At 40.9% G+C, this 21596-nt stretch overlaps 1 protein-coding gene across 8 annotated transcripts in view; it reads right to left on the minus strand.

Moving 5' to 3' along the window:
• LIMCH1 (LIM and calponin homology domains 1) overlaps positions 1-21596 on the minus strand; it is a 330666-nt gene that overhangs the window by 186009 nt on the left and 123061 nt on the right. For all 8 annotated transcript variants that reach the window (XM_043572773.1, XM_043572769.1, XM_043572770.1 and 5 more), the window contains exon 2: positions 17143-17213. In XM_043572773.1, coding sequence (XP_043428708.1) covers positions 17143-17213 — 71 coding nt within the window. The remainder of the gene's footprint in view (positions 1-17142; positions 17214-21596) is intronic.

Raw genomic sequence — 21596 nt, forward strand, 5'->3', positions numbered from 1 at the left:
AATGTAAATTGCCATCATTAATATCTACCAAACGTTTGAGGGGTGCTATGCATCATCCAGAATGTGTGAAATATAGGTCTATTTAAGCCACCTGCATTGAACGTACTCAAAGAAGAGATCAGGAGGGCTTTAGAAGGTTTTTGTCTTACAATTCCAAGAAGTTGGGACCAACTCTGTGAATTGTTCAGCTCAGCAATGCTGGTATTCTAACACACCTCCTGTGGCAGAGAAAACCCACCACTTGTCTCCTTTCCTCCTGAGCACATATTTCCCACCTTGGCTACATTTTCCACCCTCTTCTGCAATTTTCTGTAGCCATATAACAGAGTTCTGGCCAATGGGGTGTAGGCAGAGTAGTATATATCACACGCAGGCCTGCCCCGAAAACGCCTCCCAAGTACTGCTCCATTCTCCCTCTCCTCCAGCATTTACGGGTTAGATGTTGACACCCAGGAAGACCTGAGAAAGAAGTCAGGTGTTGAGGATGGAGTCTCTATCAGCTGGGATCCCTGAACCACTGCCGGAAGCAAAGTCATCTCCACTCTTCCCTGTCGCCAGAAGTGGGCTACACAAGAGTAAGAAGTACATTTCCATGGTTTTAAACCACTGACATCACAGCATTACCCTACCTATCACAGACAGGTCTTTCTCCTGTAAAAAGGGGCCCTACTTTGCCAAACTATACCCAAGAAAATCCCGTCCTAAAATGCGGAATTGAACGCCTGGCACATCCTTTCCTCTGGGGCTCACTGGGAGGGCAGCTAGAAGGGGATGAACTAGCAACTGACACACTGTAAACAAGTGGACCCATTTTTATTTTCCCGCATTTGCTAGAGGAAAACTCTTCTTACGTATCGCTCCGTCCTCAATACTAAAAAACTAACACTAACGAACTAATCTATAAGCGTGGAAGAGAAACTCTAGCAATTATCTGAGCATCCTGGATTCCTTTTGATTCATTATCAGTCTCTCCCACAGTCCAACCTTTTTATGGCCATTCCTGCTGTCAGGCAATTACGGGAGTTTTGGACTAGAAAAGGCTGAAAAATCAATAAATCAATCTAGATAAGGAAACTGCCATCAGGCACAAGTCTAAGGTCAGAGCTTGTAAGGGGTATTAGGAGTACAAACTCACGTTTCTAAATCTGAGAAACGACTTTCCTTTGATGCTTCACTTTCTGCACTTCAGGAAATAATCTCCAGCTACTAGTATCTACTATCTGAATCAATCTGCTCACCACAACCAAAATGACCCCTTCTAAATCTTGGCTTTGGCCATGCTGCTTCCCTCCCCCAGTGACTTCTAGGCTCCCAAGTGCCCACAGGACACCCTCCAAATGCCTTCACCTGGTAATCAAGCTCCCCCCACCAAACTGCGTTCCCCATCATGCCTCCCACTCAAGATCCTCCTTGATTTTATAAGGCACAAGTTTGAGATGGCATGTGTGATCAATGAACTGTGAAACCTGGCAATATATGAACAGAATTCAGTATAACCAAATAAAATGGAAACTAGAGTTACCCTGACACAGGCAATGATACGTGTGATCACAATTGTGCTATGTAGTAATTATGGATAAATGATAGTAATTAGTATTTCTTTTGCATAACTAAAACCTGGTATTGCTAGGTTTACTGTCAGGAGGGTGGAAAGAAAACAGGGAACACGCAAGTGCTGTGATTTATCTCTGAAAGCTTCTGTAGCCCGACTTGAGCAGGATACACAGCCAGCCCTTGCTCTCCACACTTCAGGAAGAAGGGCTCAAAACCAAGAGTTACAGGATTGGCACTCAAAATTCCAAGAGTAAGAGTAGCCTCCAGAGACAAAAAGACATGGGTTCAAATCCCAACTCTGCAACTCACTAGGCAAGTTATTTAAGTATTCAGTATCCTTGAGCCTCAGTTTCCTCCTCTGTAAATGGGGACAATAATACCTATGAGTCATGGCATGAGAATGTGAAATAGTGCATGTAATACACTTGGCACCAGCCTCGCGTGTAGTATACACTTGACAAATGGCGGTGGATATTACCATCTCCATGCAGGTTTTGACCTTAGCTCTCCCCGAAGATGGAAATCTGACATATCCATCATTGTTCACCTCTCCTCCCAAGTATCCTGCCTGTAGCTAGAGGGAGGCTGAGAGTTGGAAGAGATGAAAAAACAGAAGGGAAGGAATGAGATAATGTCAGTCCTTTTGGAGAGACTATGTCTCTGGGCGTAGTCTCCAAAGCTGGGGATAGGGAGGAAGGAAGGAAGGATGCCGACAAATGAAAGGCAGTAAAAAGCTCCAAAGACAAATTCGGCTACACTGCAGCTGTGCCCACAGCTGCGGGTGGCCCTGCTTTCCTGCCAAGTTCTGGCTAATCCTTTAACTCTTGCTCCTGTCTCCCTACCTCTCTTGCCATCCTGAGAGTGATGGAGGAAAGCCAAGAGCTGAAGAGATGCTTTGCTATCCTAGGAAGGGGAGGTCAGCCCCTATAAGGCTAGTTAGAATTCTGAATTGATTTACTATCCATTCCACATACTGTTATCAAATGCTTACCCCACACCAGGTGCTGAGCTATGCTCAGATGCCCTCAGAAACTGGGGTCTACAATGGGACTGTCATTATTTCAGATGTGATAGGAGTTACATAACACTGTGAAGAACATTAGTTCTATAGGGAAACTTCCAGGTTCTAAATGGTGACTTGGAAGAGAGTTTTGGAAACACAGTATACATACAGGAGTTGTAAACTAAGGATGGACATAGTAAGACAAGTGTAGGAAACATCTCTGCTTCTCCTTGGGAGGCAAAGCATTTTATTCAAATATTTGTGTTTGGTGCACAGCAGAAAGTAATCAAGTGTCTCCACCATCACCAGATGTCATTTCCTAGAAAACAAACATAATCCCATCACCCCTTTATACAGAAACCATGTTGGCTGCCTATTGCTTGCCACATGCTATCGAAACTCCCCAACATGTTATTCAAGGTCTTCTGAAAACTGACCTGATACCCACCATTCATCTCCAGCCTGCCCCATCTTGAATTTGTCCTAGGCTCTGGTCACAGTTTCTTCCCTGAACACTCAAAGCACCTTCGTGTTGCTGAGCATTTCAAGTTATTGCTATTCCTTCTGACTTGCCATTACCACAGGCCTCCCTTGACCCCTTTGTGGCCTGGCAAACTCATACTCATCCTTCAAAACCCAGCTTACATGTTACCTTTTCTTCACCCATTTCTGAGGTACAGATTATATCTTCACCTCTAGATTCCAATACTCTTTGGCTTCCTTACTTATCACACATCACAGAAATTGTCCAACATCCCCATCAGGCAAAGGGTTAGTTCTCTCTGCAACCCCATCTCTACTGGAAGGGCTAGCTCTTGGTAGGGCCTCAATGTTTGTTTGCTGAGTAAAGTGATATTAAAATGAGCAACAATTGCAAAGTATTGGGAAATCCAAAACATCAGTTTTGAAACTGCAATGAACTTCAGAGCCACGAACAATGTGGCAACTTTGGTTGTTATTCTTCATCACATCCTAACCAGTTTCTCAGCACCAAGACTAGAGTTGGGTTCAAGAAATCACACCATACAAGGCTTCTGGTTCATTCCCACCAATTACAATTATTTTAGTAAGTTCCTGTTGGGTCTGTGGGACGGGATGAAAATGAGTGGAGTCACCCTGTTCCTCTTTAAAGGACTGTTGGGAGCTGGTTGGCCCCAAAGGAAGCAGTAAAGTCTCTAGGTTCTTCTTTTTGATGTCCCACAGGACACACAATGGGAAGGGTACCGGGGAGGAAACACCATGGTCACTTCCCCTTGGGCAGGCCACATTACTGTGGGTGCAGTAGAAATACAAAATGCAGTCTTATTCAGAGGAACAGAGAATGTGTTCTGGAGGTCAGAGGCTCTGGCAGGGGAGGAATCAGACTAGAAGTAAAGCCTTTTCGTCTGTGGTAGAAAAAGACCTTTAAGGGAAGAAAAACTACAGTATTTAATCAACAAAATTTCCTCATTTCCCCATCCCATGGCCTTTCTACGTCTAATGTTATGATGTCTCATTTTAGTTTTCATTATGAAACTTTCTTTAAATCTTATTGGAAGTAGAATATTAGTATATTCAATCTACAGTACATGCTCTTCAATAAAGTTCTAGAATATTAACAGCACATTACAATATGATATTAGTACCTCTAGAAATGCACTAAATGACATTTGGAATGAGTCTTCTAGATAGCATTTGAAAGATCGTGAAGCAAAAATTTTAAATTCCATTGTGAGTGAGTGTACGGGTGTGCATTTTGTATGTGTGTGTTTTAACAGCTTGAGACATAACTCACCCATTGAATGTGTGGAATCCAATTTTTTTCGTACACTGACAGGATCACGCAACCATCTCTGCAAACTAATTTTAACTATCCTTCCCCCGAAAGAAACCCCTTCCCCATTGGCTTTAACTCCCACCCCACCCACACACAACTCCCAGTCCTAGGCAACCACTAATCTACTGTCTGTCTCTATAGATTTGCCTTTTCCAGGCATTTCCTATAAATAGGATTATATAAGACATGGTCTTTTGTGACTGGTTTCTTTCATTTAGCATAATGATGTTGGTTCATCCATATTATAACATGCATTGGTAGTTAATTCCTTTTTATGGCCAAATAATATTGTAATCCATTCATCAGTTGATGGGCATTTGGGTTGTTTTCAACATGTGGCTATTATGAATAATGTCACAAACAGTTGTATACAAGTTTTTGTTTGGACATATGTTTTCATTTCTCTTGGATCTGTATCTAGAAGTATTATTGCTGGGTCATCTGATAACTTAATGTGTAAACTTTTGAGGAACTATCAAATCATTTACCAAAGTGGCAGTACCATTTTATTTTTTTTTTTAATATTTTTTTTAACGTTTATTTATTTTTGAGACAGAGAGAGACAGAGCATGAATAGGGGAGGGTCAGAGAGAGGGAGACACAGAATCCGAAACAGGCTCCAGGCTCTGAGCTGTCAGCACAGAGCCCGACGCGGGGCTCGAACTCACGGACCGCGAGATCATGACCTGAGCCGAAGTCGGCTGCTTAACCGACTGAGCCACCCAGGCGCCCCAATGGCAGTACCATTTTACATTACCACCAGCAGTATATGAAGGTTCCAATTCCTCCACATCCATACCACACTCATGGCCTTCCTTTTTAATTTTGCCATTCCAGTGGCTGTGAGGTGGTATCTTATAGTTTTGATATGCATTTCTCAAAAAATTAATGACGTTGAGCATCTTTTCATGTGCTTATTGGCCATTTTTATATCCTTTTTGGAGAAGTATCTATTCAGACATCTTTGCCCATTTTTATTAGATTGTTCATTCTTTTATTATTGAGTTATGAGTTCTTTATATATTCTAGATACAAGTCCCTTCTCAGATATACGATTTGCAAATATCATCTTACTTTCTCCCATTCTGTGAGCTGGGAAATGGTATCGTTTGCAGGACAAAAGCTTTTAATTTTGATATAGTTCAATTTATCCACTTTTTCTTTTGTCATTTGTACTTTTGATGTTATATGCAGGAAACCATTGCCTAATCCAAGGTCACAAAGATATACTCCTATGTTTTATTCTAAAAACTTTCTAGTTTCAGCCCTTACATTTAGGTCTACAATGCATTTTCAGCTAATATAGCATGTTTTTAATACACATTGGTTAGTTATAAACATGTTAATAATTTGAAAATGTGAATTTTGGAGTAATCTTCCTTTTTCCCACTCTTCCTCCAAAATGCTTTTTACATTCCTACACAAGAAGCATCATTCAGCATAGAAAGATAGGTGAGTCACTGTCCCTGTATCAAGACTTCATAACTAGAAAGTTAAAACATACAACCTCATGAGTAGTGCCCTGTGTTAAGACAAATTACTTGCTCTAGGCATAGCCAAAACACTTTTCAGACCAGAAACAAGAGACAGAGCACTTGAAATCACAGTTGTCTCCACCCCAGGATGTATGGTTGTTCCCACCATGGTTGCTAAGAGGAGGAAGGAAGCACTGAATGTAGGCTGCGGTGAGGGGATATCTTAGTGGAGGAAAAGACACCCAACATGTGGGTTTAGGATTTAGGGAGATGGAAATGGACAGGAAGTGAACACCCCAGGTGGCTGGAACAAAATGCAGCAAAGGCACGGAGATGGGGAAACACAAAGAAAATCATTAATACAATAATTTTCTGTAGCCAGTGCAAAGGGATGGTGAAGATAGAATAGAAACACTGCACCCAGTGAGGGACACCGGGTTCCAGGCAAAGGAACTTGAATTATGTCCTATTTGGGGGGAAGGGTACCAGGCATGATGAGGTCGTGTCTGGGAATGTTGGCCTCATGGCAGAGTCTACAGTGGTATAAGGAAAGGCAAGCACCAGAGCTAATCGCTCAGCCATAAAGTCCTAACTTTCTATTTGTCATGTCATTCACTCTTTCTTCTTTTCCTTAATATAAAGAGGGAAGTCTATTTCTGCATAGTTAACTTTAAAAAAAAGATCATTTAAAAACCGGGTCCTTGGTGGGCTATTTAAAAGGGTCCTCTTCTGTGAGTTACCAAAGGAAACATTTGGAATGGCACGCTTGAGGCAGGAATTTTGCACACTTCATTGTGGGAAGTCAGCCCACCCAGCCTGACAGCCCAGTAGAGACAATCAAAAAATGGATTATTATGGAAATACAATTAGGGAGCTACTAAATCCTCTCAAATACAAGCAAAGCCTAATCCAGCATGTAACTCCAAAGGCAGGCAATGAGATGGGCCAGTTTCCCCTCTACCACACAAGCAGCCCATACTTAAACCTGTTGTTATATTTTTTTTAGTCAATTGATCATTCCAACAAATGTGGAATAAATTTGTTCAGGAGTAAGGAGATTAAGCATGTGATTTCAGTGAGCAGAAGTTGAATACTTTTTTTAAGGCACAGATTGGCAGGGTGAAAGAAATCACCACGTTTTGAGAGGAATGGTTCCTGAATGATAACTGTACCAATTAAGTTTCAAACACGTTTTCTGGCAGCATAAAGACAAGTGTATAATTTCCCTACTGAGTCTAGGTCATGTAAAGCTGTGTATTAAGAAAAAAGAAGTTGCGACCAGGATTATATAATATTAACGGACAAAATATTTGCAAAGATGGATAAGCTTGAGAATGTTTCAAATGCACACACGTTCCCCCCTCCCCCATCCAGCAGACTCCTGTGATTGATGCCAAGGCACAGTTTGAATGGGGACAGTAACCACCCCCCCCACACACACACACACTGCGCTAAGAGTCCCTCTTTTGAGTAGGAACCAAGGGCTGTTTATTTCATGAGAACGAAAGAAGGAAAAAGACAACACTGGGAGTCCATTATGCTCATTATGAATCCTACAGATTCTCCTGCTATGGTTTTCATCTGTTTTCATCTTTCCTAACAGAAGGCTGTTGGGATACTCAGTTCTTGCTTAAGTCCCCACCTAAGCCAGGCCAATCTTCAAACAAAAAGCAGCTTTTCACTGGAGAACTTAAAAAAAAAAAGAGTGGGTTGAAATGTCCTCACTTGAACTTAAAAGCTTAATGAGTCTTGGTGCCAAAGAGTGGGAGACTGGCCAAGTCAGCGAAGCCAACTGTGATATGGTCAAAAGACAAAGGAGAACCCTACACAGAAGGCCTATCAAATTCTTACCAGCCTGCTAAGGCCAAAATCAGTAAAGGCAAAAGGACCCAAGCTTGCTGAGATTTGAGTGAGCATCTGGGTTAGCGAAAGAGCTCCAGACAAAGCGTGCGAAGACACACTGCGCTCTACCGTCCCGGGTCTCCATCTCATCATTACGAAGGGAGGCGGGAAGAGCTCACCCAGATTGTTCACCTGCCAGGGCTGCTGTGAGGATTAAACAAGGGTTGGGTTTGCAGATACTGATCAAAGCAGTGGTGATTAGAAGGCATCAGTCTGGAGTCGCCAACAACCGGGCCGACCACACACAACCCCGTTTGCTGAGGACAGGCTCAGATTTCATTTGTCGTTCTAGTGTCTTGGCCAGTCGACACCCCCTTTTACTCTCAAAACCATCTCATTTGAATGACAAACTATATTATATAGTCGCTCTACAAAGAAGACATTAGGCCAGATGAACCTCTTTTCTTTTTTAATAGCTGAGGAAAATATTGCATATGTAGTTTACATTAGATAAGGACTCTACCAAGAGCCTACTGAAATGATGTAACAGAATGAGCCAGACTTACAACCAATGTGGAATCATGATCACTGGTCTGGTAGTTCTCAGAGACAGCTATTAATTGACAAAGGTCTCCAGTGCCTCCCTCTACCAGTAAGGCAGACCTTTACTTAGGTCTTGTGCAAGCTGACCTCTGCTGGGGCCATGTAATACAGGTGACCACCAGCCTCTTAAAAGTCTTCCAAGACATACTTTCCTGGGTTTCCTCTCATCTCTCTGATCCCCCTTTGTGAGCTTCTTTTTCTCTTGTCCCTGATCCGGTGGTGAAGCTTCCTCAAACGGAGACCTTGTTCTGCTATTCTTTCTTGATGTGATCTTTTCTGCAGAGAGACTGTCACAAATCACAGCTTGGCCCTGATGTCCAACAATGGCTGGCAAATCATATTTGAGAAAGTGAAAGGCATTGCTTCATCTCTAAGCTCCAGGCCCCTGTCCCCAACAGTCCGCCGGACTGTCCCCTAGGTGGGCCTTCTATATCCAAATCTCACCTTGCCCAAACTGAAATCATGACCTCTCCCAACAAATAAAGGATCCTCTTCAGTGTGCATCAGGGGCCCTACTCTGCTTGCCATTAATAACTGAAACACTAGTTATTTTGTAGTCATTTCTTTCATTTATCTATATCCTTTACCTTACTAAGTCCTGTGATTTCTTCAGCATTCTTCTTATTTCCATTGTTCTGGAAGTCAAACCCAAAGTCCTTCCATGGCTTCCAAGGCCCTGAGCAATCTTGCCCCTGCCTCTTCCTCCTCTCCATCTACATCATCTCACACCATCATCCTCTGTTTCCTATATTTTGGCCCAATGAGTCCCTTGTAATTCCTCTAATACACCTAAGACATGTTACTCTTTCAGTCTATAACATGCTTCTTCCCTACTTCCATCTCCCCTCCTTATTTCCTGGCTAATCTCTACTCTTCATTCAGATCTCTACCTTAATGTCTCTTCTACAAGAGAAGTGGGGTTTATGCCCCTTGTGGAGTCAGGATTTAGATTCCAGATCTGATCAGGGCACCCCTGTTACATGATTTAGTTGTAGAGTAGACTAGACTTTCTGGTAGCTTACCACACTTGTAAGTGGGCTTTTCAAAATGTTACTTGAATGAAGAAAAAGAAACCCTCCTTGCTGTCAGGCAGATCTCTTCTATGTATACTAAACACAGCATCCTCCTTTCTGACCCCAAACCTTGCCTTCTGCCCTTGTCTCTGCATAGGATGCCTTTCTCTTTCCCTCAGACTATTCTCATTAAGTAAAATTCACTTGATGTAGCATCTCTCCAATAACTATCTCCCAAACTATAACAATCTTCCTTTGTCTAACGTCTTATTAAATCTTGGTCACTTGCATTTACTCACATATTGGTTTACACTGTTACTTAACTATTTTGTGAGTGTGTTCAAGCCCCCAAAACATTATAAAACTCTTGAAGATCAGGAATCACGCCTTCCATTCCCTTTTCATGTCTCTCAGTTCCTCCTTTGGGGCTGTGCAGAACATGGTCAACATCTAACAAATCCTCCATATGACAAAGCGTCTCCATGCAAAGTCACACCATCAACTTCTAACCTGTCCTAGAAGGCTAGTACACATCTGTGGCACACCACATCTCACGCTGAAATCAGGACAAGGATCCAGGACAAGCCTTCCTTCTTAGAATAAGCAGCTCATTCATCAGTGGTAATATAGACAAGTGTTTGCCAACAGATTTCTTATCTTCAGACAATTATTTCACCAACATAAGAACTGAGACAAAAATACACCAAGACTTTCTCTGTTGGTCACTTATTATTTGCAAACTGACATATTCAGACTTTGCATTCCATGAAAACACGTCTGTAGAACAAAACCCATAATTTGACCTCTATAACTCCAAAGAAGATGGGGATGTAGTGGAAACTCTTATACTAAAAGTAGATACTTCTGTGCTTTGGTCTCTGGACTTCAGGGATAGCCCTATTCTTTATGTAAAAGTGTGTGTGTGTGTGTGTGTGTGTGTGTGTGTGTGTGTGTGTGAAAGGAAGGGGGGGGAGGGGAGGCAGAGGAGGAAAGAGGAAAAAAGGAAAAAGGAGAAAAAGAAGAGGGCAGGGGACCGGACGGGTGGGGACAGAGACAGAGGACGATACTGACAATGACAACTAAGACTAGGAGAAAGTTAAGGTCACTGATGATTAGGTAATCTAGATAGCAATCTTACTACTGGACTCAATTTATTCAACAGGTGCCTGTAATAGACATGTTATGTGCCAGACCAGTGTCCAGTGAAGGAAATACAAAGATAAACAGAAGGGGTCTTCAGGAAGCTTTCACTCTGGTACAGGAAGTAGGTGTGGGACAAAGAGGTAGAAACACTGTGATACATGCCAGCCCTGAGGTGGTACAGGTCCTTAGAAGTCAGATGGGAACCTACTCACTCTGCCTGGAGGATTCTGGAACAGCTTCCCAGAGAAAGAAACCAGGCTGGAGACAGTGAGAGGAAATGACATCACCACAGAGGTCAAGGTTACTGTTTTCAAAACAATCACTCTAGGCCTCAAGCTTCTGCCAGCCAAAGCTCATTATTCACAGATGATCAAGTTTGTAAGGGACTCAAACTTTCTTGCCCAGTTTTCGATCACAGGCTAGGCAAGAGAAGCTGGAAAGGAAAATCCCAGTTCGTTCATCCTGTAGCTTGTTGGCTGTCCTAGAGAAAGAGCTGATGGGTGCCCCTTGACATAGAGTTGCATTGACAATGTTATATTCATAATTGACTTCGGGCCTATTTCCAACAATAATAATGAGAACAGCTAGTGGTCCAGAGTGCCAAGCGAGCACCAAACACTGCTGAGTGCTTTACAGTATTCTCTTCCTGGAATCTCTCAGGGACCTTATGAGGTAGTGATTTCCTCATTCCATAGATGAAGGGAGACAAGTTAATATTTAAGTGTCTGCTATGTTCCACGCACTAAACAAAGAGATTTATCCATATCATCAATTCATTTAATCCTCAGAAGAACTCTATGAATTAGGTACAATTACATTGGTTTTTATAGCTAAGGAAACTGGGGTTCTAAGAAGTTAGGTAACTTGCTTGGGGACACATAGGAGACAAACCGAGGATGTGAGCTGTTAACTCGGTTGAACCATAGGAAACCACAGTTTCTGACTGTTTTTGGTCTATTAGTATAGTTGCATAGGGTTCAACCTAAGTGTTCCCCGATCCATTCACTTTCCACTATACCATCTCCTAAAAGCACAGGAATTGGCTTTGGTTAAATGTGTATCTTTGGATGGTAACAAAAAAGAAAGTAAAAGGGGTGAGGGAGGATGAGAAATCAAACAGAGAAGGTAGGAGAGCATACACCCTGTATGCTCAGTTCCCCTGAACAACATGGGGGTTAGGGGCACCTACCCCCTACACAGTTGAAAATTGATGTATAACTTTTGGCTTGCCCAAAACTTAACTACTATTAGCCTAATGTTGCCCAGAAGCCTTACTGATAAGGGAAACAATCAATTAACATATATTTTGTATGTTATACATATTATATACTGCATTCTTACAATAAATAAATAATCTAGGGAAAAGAAAATGTTATTAAGAAAAGCATAAGGAAAAGAAAATACATTTATAGCACTGCACTGTATTTATCAAAAAAATCCTCATGTTAGTGGACCCACACAATTCAAACTATGTTGTTCAAGGGCTAACTATAATATCATCTTGCCATACTTAGTTGATCTCTTTCTGCATATGCCTCTTTTTTCCTGAACATTTGCATCCAGTTGCAGGCTATATGCATAATCCTTATATTATTCTTATAACTTTTCTATGAGTTTGAAATTTTTCAAAATAAAAAGTTGGGTGGAAGAAGGACTTCTGCAAGGTCCTGAACGGGGCGCGCCTGGGTGGCTCAGTCTGTTAAGCATCTGGTTCTTGGTTTAGGCTCAGGTCAAGATCTCAGTTTCATAGGTTTGAGCCCCACATCTTATCAGTGCAGAGTGCACTTGGGATTCTCTATCTCCCCGCCTCTCTCTTCCCCTCCCCTACTCGTGCTGTCTCTGTCTCTCTCAAAATAAGCTTAAAAAAAAAAAAGTCCTGAGAAAATCTTTTCTAAAAAGTTATTTCATTTACCTGAACAGCATTTTTGCACTGCCCAAACTCACTTAACTTTATGTGGGTAAACAATTACATCCAAAATTGATCCCATAGTCCTTATGGGCTGGCAAACTTTCTGTAAAGGATCAGATAGTAAACATTCTAGGCTCTATGAGCCATATACCAACTCTTGTCTTGTTTTACTTACAACCCTCTTAAAATATAAAAACCATTCTTAGTGAGAAAACCAGTACAAAAACAGGCCAAAGGCCATAATTTGCCAACCCCTGATATAGATAGAATTCCATAGAGTTCTATCTAAATAATAAAGTCATAGCCAGGAAACCAAGTCAGAAACTTTCCTTTCTGGAATTATTTCAAAACAGTCTGATCCAGGGACAGGGAAGTAGACGGCAGTCATCAGCAACACTGTACTGGGAGGGACTTCCTTAGGGAATAGTTATTTGCAGCCTTCCTTTTAAACCCTGAAGTCACATATTTGCCACATTTTGACCCCATTTTATTTACTGCTCCGCAGAGGACTCACATCATTTGATCGTTTAACCTCCAAACTTCAAGTACACACAGTTGGCAAAATCAACAGAGAAAGAGGGAAATGATTAGAGCAAAAACACATCTACTAGAATTCTACTTGGCACACGCAGAGTCTGGTTTGTACTTGCTATTACCGTGAGTTATACATTTATGCCGAAGTATTACTGAATATGGGGGCAGCCTATGCAAAGCCACGGGTACTGCACTTGACAGGCAAAGTCAAAAAAACCTCCCAGGGTGACTCTGACGCTACTCCATTTCCACCTTATATGCTGCCTGTAGGCGCCAGTCTTTTCTCTCTTGTCTCTGTAGTCCTTAGTAAACATCAGCACCCTTGCCTTTGTCTCCATCTGCTTTGACGGCTGTATGTAAGAAAGCTGAAATCCCTACATCTTCTGCAGACTAGAGCCTCCTTAGCCTCTTCGCTCTCTCATGCTTTCACTCTCGTGGGACTTGCCTTCTTAAGAAGGACCACCGGGCCCTTGATACTTACATCCCAAGACCACCAACCCCATGCAGTCCTCCTTCACACTCCGTCATGCTGAGACCCAGTGGTTATCCTCTGCACTGCCCTCCTCTGCTTGCTCAGTGTTTTCTGGCACCAATTCCATGCCACCATCACTAACCTCCACCCAAACCTCCTGCTTCTCTCTCCCACTGAAATCCCAACTGTAGGCACAGGACAGTCGTTCAGAGCAAAAAAGCTAAGGAATCGGACTTCTGAATGTAAAGCTTTCTTATCTGTATAACCTCAGCCAAGTTATTGAATCCTCTGTGCCGCTCTTCGTTCCTCTGTCAAATGGGTACGATAATAGTTCTTACAGGCCACATGGAAGTTTGGTAAGAAGGGAAATCAGGCCCCAGGCACAGAAGGGTGACCTCTGTTTGATGAGAACTATGAATTTTTTTCCAGACTCATAAACAACTCAGGAAATGTTTAGTGAACAAAGAGCATGTCTCTCCAGTTGCAACCACCATTTAGAGCTGATCTAACTCAGACAAAAAGACGAGAGTTTGCTGAACAAAAGGAATCATTCACTGATGCCGTTCATGTATTTTTCAACTGGGGTCATTACACTATTACAAGACACCAACTGGGCTTCTGTTTTGAATAATATAAAGTTGAAAAACCCAACAATTTTTAAAAAGAGGGCTGTATGTTATGAAAGCCTGTCTCAGAAGAGCTGAATTGCTAGTTTTCTAAATCTGAAATTATAGGGATTTCTTCTTACGTTGTTAAGCGTTGCTACATGAGTGGAGGTTTGGAGCTAGAACTCCTGAATCACCAGCATCCACGAAACTCCCTCTGCTTCTACAGAGTGGCACGGCCTTACACATTCTTCTCTACTCTCCAAACACAGGTGCTTAAAACCTGTATGGATCCACTGTCTGGGAACCCACACTTTCCTGAGACCCTCCAAACGGAGTTTCCTGCCTTTTGGTCCTTGCCATCAACCAGCCCCACCCCTGGAACAGTGCAAGTCCCTCTTCTTGCCAGATGGGTCTCTGGATACAAGTCCCAGAAAACAAACCTGCTGATCTCAGTCTACAGCAGCCCAGTATGCTCCAGCTTGGATAAAACTTAGCCGTGCCCCCGCCCTGACCAAAGACGAGGGGAAAATCTTCCTCCATTGCTCCCAACCTTCAGTGCATTCAGCTTTTGGGCCATGCTTTTGTTTCTCATTGCTCTGTGGGTCCTGGACTTAGAAATCTGTTTGTATCTGGTTTCTCCAGCTGCTGACCCAGCTTTCCCTCAAAGCCTCTGACTGAGACTCATGCTACTGGCTCTTTTGATGCAGTTCATTTCACCTTAGCAAACTCTGCTGGAGCTGCCAGCTGGAGTCCCACAAGGAAGCCAAGACTTGACCCTGGTCCTCAGACTCCTTCAAATACACCAGTGGGTCTAATCTTCCATGTGTAGAAGACTTAGACAATAACTCACTTATTTTGGCCGTTCAGTAACACTTGTCCAAGCCTCTGTGTTGGCCAGTTCACTCAGCGTCATTCTTGGCTGTCAGCAGTCCAAACCCTTTATAACTTAAAGAGGCCCCTGGTTATAATCTGTGCCTCTATCTTGGCTAACCATAATATTTCCTAGGCCCAAGCCCCATCCCTCCACCCTTAAACAACTCTAACATTCAGTAATGTGTGTGTGAAAGGCCAATGGATAGTGCCACTGCTCACATGACAGAATCCATCCTCTGATTCAACATCTTTATCTAGGTAAGAAGCAAGTTCTATGCGTGCAAATGTCTCCAGACCCAGAGCTTCAGCTTCAGATGAGCCTTCTCAGTCTAAAGTCTGGCAAGCAATGCTATTCCTTCACAGATTTATTCACAGGAATATAGTGGAGAGATGGACGCCTACAAGAGTTTTTGAAGCAAATGTTAGCTAAACAAAAATTGGTACCAAAGACCCACTTCAACAGAATTAAGACAGCATGATGCACATAAATTAGATCAGATTGTGGCTAGTCTGTAACATCAGGAGAGGGCTAAGCCCAGAATCATTGGAGAAGCAGGTGTTAGAACACAAGGGAAGTGTTTGGAGTCTGCCTGGGTTTATCTCTGGGGAGATGCTAAACTAAGTATGGTTTATGTAAGAGATGAGCTCAGATTTAGATTTAATAAAGGGAAAAGAGGCAATGAGGGAAGTAAAGTATGAGAAGAGAGAAGAGGCTCCACAGGAAGGAAGGAATGGAAACAGCAATCAGGGCATGTTAATTTCTCTTTGAGGAAAAAAGGACAGTGGGGAGCAGGAAAAAAATGCTGGCATGAACTGTGTTAAAAAGTGCTGCCTATAATCAACATTTGTATAGCAAATGTAATTTTTCAAAGCACCTCACCCACATTATCTCATTGAAATTCATAAAAAGTTTATGAAGTAAGCAAGAGTTGTAACTTTTCATTACCATTTTAGAAAGAAAAGATTGAGACTCAAGAAGGTTAAATGATCTAAGGGGTACAGTAAGACTTGCATTTCTAGCTCTCAGGCTCCAAAACCGGAAGTCTTTCAACTACATTGGTAGGTCCCAAACAATATTCTGGAAGTCGCCAAAATAAAGGTGCATTCTATGTAATTTCACATCCACAAAGTTCAAGATATAAGGCAAATAAATGCTATGGTGATAGAAATTAGAACAGTGTTTTTCTTTTTTTTTTTTTTTTTTTTTTTTTTAAATTTTCTTTTTCAACGTTTATTTATTTTTGGGACAGAGAGAGACAGAGCATGAATGGGGGAGGGGCAGAGAGAGAGGGAGACACAGAATCGGAAACAGGCTCCAGGCTCTGGGCTGATGGCTCAGACGCGGGGCTCGAACTCACAGACCGCGAGATCGTGACCTGGCTGAAGTCGGACGCTTAACCGACTGCGCCACCCAGGCGCCCCTAGAACAGTGTTTTTCTAGAGGTGGTTGAGATGGATTGGGAGGGGACAAGAGGGAATTTGCTGTCCTATATCTTCATCAGGGTTTAGGCTACATGCATGTACACAGTTCTCAAAATCCATCAGGTTGTATATCTGGAGCTGTGCTTTTCCTGTGTGTACATTTCACCTCAATGGAACAAAAATAAGTAACTGAATTATAGAGCCTATTAAGTTCAAGTTTTGAGACCTTAAAGTGTATGTTCATCCATCTCCAAGTGTTAAGTCTCTAGTTTATTTTGTGTCTAGAACCACTTCACAGAAAGCTCTTGAAACCATCCCCACAGCCGCGCTTTATGACAAAACCCAGGTTCAAACCATAAAAGTTAAACATGGCAGTTATTGTTCACATTTGAAATTTGCCAGTAGCATAATATATTCAAAATGCATCAGGGGAGCAAGCCCAGTGAGGAACATTAACTGCCATGCTTTAAGAAGTTGTAAGTAATTAGATGCATTGCTTCACATGGCACAAATTGCTTTTGCTTGGGGGATACAGGGGAGAAAAGCTGCTACTTTCACTACAAATGGGTCCACATCCTTCCAATTACCTGGGCCCAGATTCCTACATTACAAATATTGGTTGGAACTGAATAGCAGCTACCAGATACATCTTCTTTACCTGATTACAAATGCCACAGTCCCCATCACTTCCCCCCCTACCGTACACTAAAACTTCCTCACCTACTTAGGTTTACTGCCTAGCCCAGTGATTTTTTAAAATCTCAGAATCAAACTATGAATAAAATGCAAAACAAAATACGAAGCTTTACAGATGAACTGAACAGTATTGATGATTCTTCTTGAGCAAAACCAATTGAACAATAGGCTATACTTACTCGCAGAGAAGGATTCCATTTTCTAACCCTGTCCGAAAATCTTTATCACCAAAACTTCTGCCGGTTACTTGCTGGAGAAAAAAAGAGAGAGGGAGAGAGAGAGAGCATAAATTTTTCTTTTTTAATCAAGAATTTCAATGATTTTTTTTTTTAATATTTAAGAGGCTTGAAATAACTGGTGGCATTCCAAGAATGGAGAAAATCTGTTAGGTCTGAATTTCTTTTCTATGTGTAGTTTGCTGAGATCAGCTAATCCTAAATGTAGACCATTATTTTGAAGCTTTTTCCTACCCAATTCCTTAAATGTTTGTTCTTCCTGATAAGGGTGTTACTTTTAGGGTTTGGCCATGATAAGTCAAGGCCACAGCCTCAATCCACACACTTTCAAAAAAGCCTGCAGAAAGCACCACCTAAGGATAAAACATGTTTGTTAAAATATTATTGGGGTGGGGGGAGTAGTGGGGAAGATACAGACACCTATCCTCAAGAGACAAACATCAAGACAGGAATATTAAAGCCAATATCCATACTAACTTGGTGTGAAAGAGGAAGATAAAAGCTGGAAAGGAATGACTAACAACACAGGACTGATGACCATTCTTGATACCTCTGGCTCTCAGCAGCCCTTTGCCCTAGGCACCTAGGGCAATCATTTGTTCATTCAGTAAGTATATATTGACTATCTAGAATATGCCAGGTAAAAATGTATACTAAAAACCCTAAAGCAACCTTTAAAACAGCAAAATAAAAAGTTACAGTTAATAAGCTTAAAAAGGAAATAAAACGGAATCATAATACTCTTAACAATGAAAAAAGACAGAAAAAGAGGAAAAGAGAATACAGAACATATGGAATAAAAAGTAAATAACAACACAATAAACTTAAACCTAACCATATCAATAAGTACATTAAATATAAATGGACTAAATATCCCCGATTAAAAGACAGACATTGTCATATTGGAAATAAAAAGTAACACCGAACTATGTGGTGCCTAGGAGAAATGCACTTTAAAGATAGAGAAGTAGATTAAAGATAGAAGAATAGAAAAAGATAATAACATGCTAATGCTAATTTTAAAAAGCTGGATATTAGTATCAAAGAAAATTTTAGAAAAAATAATAATACCAAGGACAGAGAAAGTCATTTCATAATGACACAAGGTTTAGCTCATCAGGAAGACATAAAAATCCTAAACATTTTTACATTTAATAAAAACTTCAAAATACATAAACCAAAAAAAGTCTGTGAAGAGAAATAGACAAATTCACAACTAGAGCCAGAAGTATGTTATCTCTCTTTCATAACTGATAAGTAGACAAAAAATCAATAAGGATATAGAAGACTTGAACAACACTGTCAACCAAATTGACTTAATTGACATTTCAACAATACTTCACCCTACAGTAGCAGAATACATATTTTTTTTCCTAAGTTCACAGTGAACATGTATTGAGATAGACCAATTTCTAGGTCTGTAAACAAGTCTCCACAAACTTAAAAGAATTCAATTCATAAAAAAGCATGTCATCTGGCCACAGTGGAATTAAATTTGAAATTAGTAACAGAAATATCTTAGGAAAAAAATCCCCAAATAATTTTAAATTAAGTGACACAATGTTAAACCTATTGATCACAGAAGAAATAAAAAGAAATTAGAATATATTTTGTAGTGGAAGTATGTGACAAAGACACTAAAGCAGTATTTTGGGGAAATGTATAGCACAAAACACCTATATCAGAAAAAAAAATCTCAAATTAATAAATTCTGCATCTACCTTAAGCAAATTAGGCCCAAATTAGGTAGGAAAAAAAAGGAAAAAAACTGTATCAGTTGAAATCAATCAAACAGAAAACCAAAAAGCAATACAGAAAAAAATCAATGAAATGAAAAGTTACTTACTTGAGACCAATAAAATTGAGAAAACTTTAGCCAGATTGATACATCTTTGGCTAATAAAATCGACAACCTTTGGTTTTTAGCCAAAAAAGAAAGACACAACTTACCAACAACAAGAATGACACAGATGATATCATTACATATTTTATAGACATTAAAAGAATAATGGGGGTGCCTGGGTGGCTTAGTCGGTTGGGCGTCCGACTTCGGCTCAGGTCATGATCTCACAGTTTGTGGGTTTGAGCCCCGCACTGGGCTCTGTGCTGACAGCTTGGAGCCTGGAGCCTGTTTCAAATTCTGTGTCTCCTTCTCTCTCTTCCCCTCCCCCACTTGAGCTCTGTCTCTCTCTGTCTCTCAAAAATAAATAAATGTAAAAACAATTTTTTAATTAAAAAAATTAAGAGGGAACATTACAAATAAATTTATACTAATACATTCACCAACTTAGATGAACTAGAGAAATTTCTTGACACAATCAACCAAGTTCATTCAACAAAGAAATAGGTAACTTCCCCAAAAGAAAATGTCAGGCTCAGAAGGTTTACCTGGTAAATTACAACAACTATATAAGAAAAAAATAATGCAATTCTACACAAGCTATTCCAAGCAACTGAAGAGGAAAGCATACTTCTCAATTCATTCTATGAGACCAGCATTACCTGATTCCAAAACCAGACAAGAATATTATTACAAAATAGGCAGATACACACACACACGCACACACACACACACACACACACACACACAATATGCCAACATGTTACCTCTTCATGGTGGAAAGCAGGTGTGATTTTTATTTTCTTCTTTAAATTTTCCCTATTTTCCTAAAATGTTGTACAATTAATACACACTACTAATCATCAGAAAATCCAACATTGTTTGATGTCTGTTTTTTATTTTTTTAATATTTACTTATTTTTGAGAGAGAAACAGAGAGAGACACAGCTCAAGCAGGGGAGGGGCAAAGAGACAGGGAGACACAGAATCCAAAGCAGGCTCCAGGCTCCGAGCTGTCAGCACAGAGTCCAGGGCGGGGCTCGAACCCACAAACTGCAGATCATGACCTGAGCTGAAGTCAGATACTTAACCCACTGAGCCACCCAGGTGCCCCCGTTGTTTGTATTTTAAAGAGCAGTCTAAGGAAACTAAGTGATCCCAACTTTTCCTTGTAAACCATAGTTCAAATTGTATTATTAAACATCCTCATTGCCAATCCCACTAGAAAGGCAAATCACAAGTCAATAAAATGTATGCCTGAAGGAAAGAGGAAAGAAGGAAGGAAGGAAGGAAGGAAGGAAGGAAGGAAGGAAGGAAGGGAGAAAGGAAGGAAGGAAAGAAGGAAGAAGGAAGTCCTTTGTTAATATCTTCTCATTCTTATTTAAGGGATGGTGAGAAAATGTATAAAAAGTATTTTGTATTTACAGTTTGTAAATAAATAGGAAAGATGTCCTTTACAAAGCTAAGATTTTAAACACAGACTTTAAACAGTTTAGCATTTTCTTCCTGAATCCTAATTTATATTCTCAAAACACCACTAATATCTATAAAACTGACCCCTATTCACCAAGAAGTCATTAGAAAATTTTGAAAACATTTTCCCCCAGGTCGTTCTAGCACAAATGGTGCTAACTAACAATGAAACCCAAGAGAATTTACCTACATCTATTACAGAATCTCTGGCCAAGATAACCCAGCCCCTTTCCATTTATTGAGCCATAATGACGGGCAGGGCCTAGAGATAGAAATACAAATGAGACATGGTCACTGCATGCAGAAGGCTCACAGACTGCAGAGGAGAGCAGATATCTAAATTCATACCATAAATAGACAGTAAAAGGACCATTAAGATTATAAGAAAATATTGGTGGTCCAAGGACCACCTAAAGTGCCCATGTGCTATTTAAAATTATATTGTATATGACATGTAGCCAGTGAAATATTGCAAGTAGATATGTTTAACAGTCCCAAGTCAGCCTGCTAATCCACATCCTCCAAGATGTAGTCTGATTAAATTCAATTTCCTAGACTGCCAATTCTGGAGATGGGAACAAACGCCATGCATTTGGAGGCAGGTGATCATTTCTGCCTCTATTCTTTTGCTTCCTTCCTTGCTCCTGCGCCTACAGGTCCCAGCATAACCTTCTCACTGCTCTCCACTGACTTTAATGTCTCCCTTTCTTCCAGGGCCACGTTATTTAGTATAGAGGTGTCTAGATCTTTGTTGGGAGGGTCATCAGTGGAATAGACCCCAGAAATTCAACAAGGACCATGCCACTGAAGAGTTAGGTTCTTAGACTAGTAGCAGCAGCATCTTTACCTGGAATTAACATTAGAAATACAGACTATCAGTCCTCCCATTCCTATAAGACCTACTTAATCAGAACCGCATCCAAAAAAGATCCCCATGATTCACATGCAAAGTAAAATTTACAAAGCCCTGAACTAGTATACAAAAGTAAGCCAACAGTTCAGAATCAGAAAAGGAGGACCTTCAACTGGAATCAGGATTTTGAATGAACTGTCTCAACAACGCCTCTCAGCAACATCTTTATCA

This window comes from Prionailurus bengalensis, chromosome B1 (assembly GCF_016509475.1).
Source record: "Prionailurus bengalensis isolate Pbe53 chromosome B1, Fcat_Pben_1.1_paternal_pri, whole genome shotgun sequence".
NCBI lineage: Eukaryota > Metazoa > Chordata > Mammalia > Carnivora > Felidae > Prionailurus > Prionailurus bengalensis.